This window comes from Apus apus, chromosome Z (assembly GCF_020740795.1).
Source record: "Apus apus isolate bApuApu2 chromosome Z, bApuApu2.pri.cur, whole genome shotgun sequence".
Lineage (NCBI taxonomy): Eukaryota > Metazoa > Chordata > Aves > Apodiformes > Apodidae > Apus > Apus apus.
Genome location: NC_067312.1, coordinates 11791175 through 11797263, shown reverse-complemented (window position 1 = coordinate 11797263; position 6089 = coordinate 11791175). Strand labels below are relative to the sequence as shown.

The following is a 6089-nucleotide window of genomic DNA, read 5'->3' as shown; positions in this document are numbered from 1 at the left end:
ACTAAAAAGTACAGGCTACCCGGGCATCATAAGCATCTTTATTATGCAATAAAATATGCTACCAGGGAACATACGTGAGGTTTTGCCTCAATAAGTAGTTGTTCTAAGTTTTTGGTGCGCCACATTCAGAAGGGCTAAAGGTTTGAAAAAAACGCCCAACAGCTGAGCACGACTCCACCTCCTCAGCGGGCAGTCGAGGCCGCTGACAACTCACCTGAAGCTGAAGGCGCACACACAGACTCATACAGAACGCTATAGGAAGGCACATCCCCGCGGGCCTGCGCCAGCAGCCGGGAGACGGCCTGGCGGCTCAGAACTGACATCAAGCCGACTGCAGGTTACCGATCAGGCACGTTCTAAATAAACCGCCCACGAACGCGCGGCCGCCCCGGGGCTCTGGGCGGGGGGAGCACGGCGGGGCCCCCCGGCAGAGCGGCAGGGCAACCGCCCCTCCCCGGCGCCGGCCAACGGCCGCCAACGGCCGCCAACGGCCGCCCCGCGCCGCCCGGGCCCCGCCCCCGCCCGCCGCCCCTGCCCGCCGCCCCTTCCGGTGCCCCCCCCGCCCTGCGCTGCCACATCCTCCGCTGACATCAGCCCGCGCCGCCATATTGGAGGAGCAGCCGCCTCCGCCAGCTCGGCCGCCGCAGGGGGGGACGTCGGTCTCCTCTGCCTCCGCCTCCCCGGCCGCCTCCGCCTCCCCCGCCGCGGCCGAGCCCGCTCCCCATGACTCCCCTCGGCCGGCCGCTGCCCCGGTACGGATAGGGTGGAAGCGGGAGCTGCTTCTGTCCCTTCCTTTCCGCCCCCCCCCCCCCCTTCCCGAGCTGTCGCCGAGCCCCTCTCCCCGCGGCGGGCCTGAGCCCTCCCGCCGCCTCCAGCCATGACTTCCCTGACCCAGCGCAGCTCCGGCCTGGTGCAGCGCCGGACCGAGGCCTCCCGCAGCGCCGCCGCCGACAAGGAGCGGGGAGCGGGGGGCGGCCCGGAGGATGAAGGCCGCCGGGACGACTCTGGCGACGACGAGAAGGGCGACTCCAAGGAAACGCGGCTCACCCTCATGGAGGAGGTGCTGCTGCTGGGTCTCAAGGACCGTGAGGTGCGGCCGGGGCCGTGGCGGCGGGGGCTGGGGCGGGCCGGAGGTGCGGGGCGCCGGGCAGGAGGTGGCTGAGGCGGCCCGCTGGTGCTGCGGGACTGGGGGCCGGGAACGGGCTCCCTGAGAGGACAGTGGTTGTTCAGGGCCTTACGGGTGGCGTTGGTGGGGAAGAAGAGCCGAAGTGCCGCTGGGGTGTGGGTGGGATGGGGGTAAGGGTGAGTGTTGCTGCGGGTTTGGGGCTGAGTTCGGGGACTGGGAAGGTGCTGGGGCTAGGAGTGCAACGTGGAAGAGGCTTCGTGTTTTGGAGGAAGTAGGGAAAGTGCTTGAATGTTGAAAGGGAGCCTGCCCTTTGAATGTGGGTTTACGGAGGGGCTCTCAAATTTCTAGCATCTCAAGGAAGGCAGCATAAGGGTTGGAGTGAGACCACGACCAAGACAGCGAAGTCAGGGCCGGGCCTCTAGTCAGTATTGGTGGTTGACTTGAACGTCTGGGTAGTTCTGTGATATTTTTACTACTCCTGTGACTTAAACATGGCTCTAATGTGGAAGACTTCCCTACGTGCTATATATTTTGCTAGACACAACTCTGTGATACTTATTTGGGTTCTCAGGTGCGTTAAGATGCTTAGTAGCCCTTTCTGCTAAGACTTTCCTGACTAATACGTCTGAAGAAGGTTTAAAATTGGGGAGATACATGAGACAGAAGTGGGCCTTGAGTAGAGAGAAGTGTGTCAAATTATGGAAATGACATTATTATGTAATTCCTTCTTTTTACTGAATTTAGAGCTTAATTGTTGTGATACTTTGAGTAACTGTCATTGAGGAAGATGTACTTCAACCAGAGTGTCAGATTTTTGTTTCATTTGAAAGACGTAATCAATATAAAAAGTATGGATAATGCAGAAAACTAGTTGTATCTGAGAAACGGTTTAGTTTGATGTGGTGTCTGGTGAAGTGTAATACGCCTTTATTTTAGGCAGGAGTTAGAATATAAATTTAATTAAAGATTTATTTTTTTAAGTGGTAAGTGAATTATTGAAGCCAGTTCATTGATTTTGGTGGAAGTCCCTTAAAACTGAGTGTTCATGAGGGCAGAATAATGGGGGAGGAAAGCTGATAAGTTATGTGTGTTTTGACAGTGTGTTGCATTTAAAATATATTTGCCAGCTAATAATGAATAGGTTAAAGAGTAGTTTTTCTGGTTATTATTAATTTTTAATGCATGTGTGTATATTTGTATATATTTCGGCTACATAATTAATTTCTTCCTCCAATTGTGTATTTTAGGCCATATTCTTGTAATCCCATTTTTTCAAGTGGACCTTGCTATGGCATCCTGGTAAACTCAGATATTCACAATGATGAGTGCTTCCACTGTCAAATTGAAGACTAGCGCATATGTGTGTTTCTCTTTCAACACACCTTAATAGTTGTGGGAAAGTAAGTTAGGTGTGACAAGAGGGATATCTAGTGGGATTGCCTAGGACCTCACGCCTTGAGGAAGGTGGAATAAATGGGATCATCTTTCAGGTTTTTGGTTTTTTTTCACTATTGAGTGCTAAATCTACTGAATTTGTGGGCCTCAGGCTGTAAAGATTTCAAGGTAGGGAGTGTTGTTTCTGCCTAGTAAGAATATATGCTTGGAGTGTTTCTGGTATCTCAAAAGTTAACATCGGGCCTAAAAACCCAAATTTGCACTGGTGTGTAGCAAAATTATGTATCCTCTAACTTTGCGAAGTGCAGCAGTGGCAAAGACTGCAATAATCTGTTATTTCTTTGTATGAAACAGGAACCAAGTGATTACAGTAGCACACATCCCCTCTCGGGATTTTGCAGTTTAAATGTCAGACAAAAAAATAATGATGTTGTTGCTGCGATAGGAGGCTTATATGCAGAAACTAGCGTACACCGTTTATGAGCTTTCTGTTAGACATTAATCACTAGGGTTTGTATTTAGGTTTTGGGTCTGCTTCTACCCCTGTGTACAAGCTGCATTATGTAAACAGCTTTGTCATATGATTTTCCTTTTAAAACTGGAAATAAAACTATACTAATTTTCAAAGATGGTCTTTTTTTGTTGTCTCTTGTTCTAATGATAAGTAAGCAAAACTTACTTGATACATCTGGAAGTGCTTTTTATAAAGATTTTGATTTCCAATGGAGTTGATTTTTCATGACATTTGTGTAAGATTTTAATGATCCAAGCAGAGAAAAGCAATACAGGGTGCATAAAGAATAACTGTGAAACTGCCCAAAGTGTAAGGGAAAAAAGGCGTGTGTGAGCTATATGCTCAGTTGACAGTCAGTGAATTTTAAGCTGAGCATGTTCTTCCTGTGTATTCCAACAGGATAAAATAATGTAATGTTGGGTTTAAAATAAATTAAATATTTAAGAAAAAGGAGTCTGAATTGCCCAAATAATGTGTTTCTCTAAAAATAGCTTCTCTCTCAGGAAGGTCGTTTAAAGTCGCCTTGCTAACAGTTTTTAGGTTTTGGGTAATTTTTTTCCCAGTGTTAAAGGTTGGTGAATATGGCTAACACCATGTAAATCGTGTGCAAAATGCCTCATGTGTAAAGAGCTGCTATTTATTATTTTTGAGTATAGATGGCAGAGTCATTACTCTTAGAGTTTTTGAGGAAGATCCAGGCAGTGGTGGATTGATGAGTACAATGTTTTTAGGAGATTATTAGATATTTATGTGAATCCTGTCTTCTTGATGGTGCGGTGATTGTAGTAACCACAGCAAAGCTTGGTTCTTGGTGCCTGGTTGTCACTGCAGTATGGGTTTGGTGACGGGAATGTGTGCCTGCCCTAAAACAAACACAGCAGCCTCAATCTGTCTTAATGCTTGAACAGAACTCTATGTGCACATGCTTCCTGGATATGGCCTTCATAGCCCTCCCCTCTTCTGCCCCCCATTTAGCCCCATCAAATTTACTTGATGCATGTGTACTGGTTGCTCTTTTCCATTTGTACATTCTATATATATATAACTATGCCTGTATTCCAAGGCCAAGGTAGGTTTTAAGGGATGTGTGCTGAAATGTGTGTATGCTTGCATACTGTGACGGATGCAGTGTCCTTGAAGGAGCAGGTAACATACTGGACCAAGGTACATTACTAGAATTCTCTGGGGATCATGACAGGAACACCTACGCTTACTTGGAAGCCCATCAGAAGCATGTGTGGGAAAGGGAGTTGTGTTCATCTGTTAAGAGTAGAGCAATAGCCTGTTGCTATAGGAATAGTAAGTACTCACTCGAATAAAATAGTTTGCCGTATCTGGTTAAAAATAGTATTGCAGTAGGATAGGTTAGAGCCACAGATTATTCTGTAGAACTGTTGAAGCACCTGAGGTCATCAGTCCCAAAAGAAGGGAGTGATAAGTATTAGAAGTTAGCTTGTTAAAAAACTGAACAGCTAAGAAATGAGTAAGGGCCAGTTTATTCATTATAGCTCTTCCAGACATCTCATCACTCAGTCCTATAGAAAACTGAGAGTTTAGCAGATGAGTGTGCTCTATGACTGTTGCTTCATCTAAGTTCATTTAAGTCTGTGTTCATGTGTGGAGGGGTCTTCTTTTAGCAAGGAAAAAAGAGTTATTTTCACAGTTCTGTCTTGGTACATGTTGAGAATCTGTTCAAATGCAGCGATGCACACACCTACTCTTCTGTAGAATGCGTCACAACTAAATGAATCAAAACAGTTACAGAGACATGGTGGGTACCAAATAAAAATATTTATTTGATCTGTACCTAATTCCTTATTTGCTGAAAGAAAACTATCTGAAGTATGCTAAAGTAATTGTCATGTATTGCATTCTACTGCAACAGTAGATTTTTCTGGTTTTATTTACCCTTTCTTTGGTTAATACTAAAATGTAATTAGTGAGAGTGAGGTCATGTTAAATCACTTTGGTACAGAAATTATCTTGAATCTTTGCTTCTCATGTTTGGCTTCAGAAACTTCATTTTTTGCTGAACGTTGGTGTTGCAGCATAACTTTTTGTCCAAATAGTTCATGTGAAGGTCTCCAGCTTATGATATTTTTCATTGTGTTGAAATGAGTTATTAGAAAGCTAGTTTACCTGCATTTTATGTGCTGTTTTGTTTTTGTTTGTTTGTTTGTTTTTCCTCTCATTAAAAAAGTTTCCTCTCATTAAAAAAGTAAAATAATTTGCCTTGAAAGTCGACTCAAAATCTCCCAACTTTGGCTGGAAAAATTCTGAGATAAATGAGTGAAATATGAAGAGGCGTCTACTGGGAATTCACATTTCAGTTGAAGAATGTTGTATGAATGTGTTGAAACCTTGACAAAGACATGCTTTTTCTCAAATGCTCAGGGCCTAATAACAACAAAGTGTGTAATGTCTGTGATGAAAAATTCGTTCTTTCATAGTTGTGTTCCTTTTTTGTCCTTTTTTTAAAGTCCATAAATAAATTAAAGGCTAGGAGAAGATAGGAGTTTTGGGAAGAGGAGTACCCAAATTCCTTGTGCTACAAGATGTAGTAAATTGCTCCTTTACTGCTGATTAAATCCTGCCTTTGGGCTCTTTGGAGGGCATGCTTATTTGGAAGCAGCATTTTGGATACAAATTGACTTTGTGTGGAGATAGTGTTTATATTTCTTGGTTCTGTATGCAGCTAATTATTTTTGCTCTTTTAACATGGCTAACCTTTAATCTGTATTATTTATTCATGGACAACCTGGAGTATAGTGTAGTCTCTTCTTTTATGTTGAGCTGTCTAGTGTAGGATGAAGAAAAAAACATTGCCAAAGCCTTTCTAGTGATGCACCTCAGTTTTTAAAAGTGCTTTTAAAACCCAAAGCTGTCATTCTTCTTCCTCTCCCTGTAACAAGCTGTTTTGATTTAAAAATTTGCACAGAGAAGGTATTGCTGTTAATTGCTAGAAAGTTACTAATCATAGAACTGAAAGCTAACATTCATACTAAAGACAAAGTGATGTTATTTCAGGTATTCTTTGGTCTTGGAGTAGTTCAG

The 6089-nt window shown here is 44.4% G+C and overlaps 1 protein-coding gene across 1 annotated transcript in view; it reads left to right on the top strand.

The window, feature by feature from the left end:
* Window positions 1-594: 594 nt before the first annotated feature.
* The window catches only part of GOLPH3 (golgi phosphoprotein 3), a 32476-nt gene continuing 26981 nt past the window's right edge, over window positions 595-6089 (top strand). Inside the window, exon 1 of the mRNA XM_051643072.1 lies at window positions 595-1090. Within this exon, the coding sequence (XP_051499032.1) occupies window positions 878-1090 (213 nt within the window). The 5' untranslated portion in view covers window positions 595-877. The remainder of the gene's footprint in view (window positions 1091-6089) is intronic.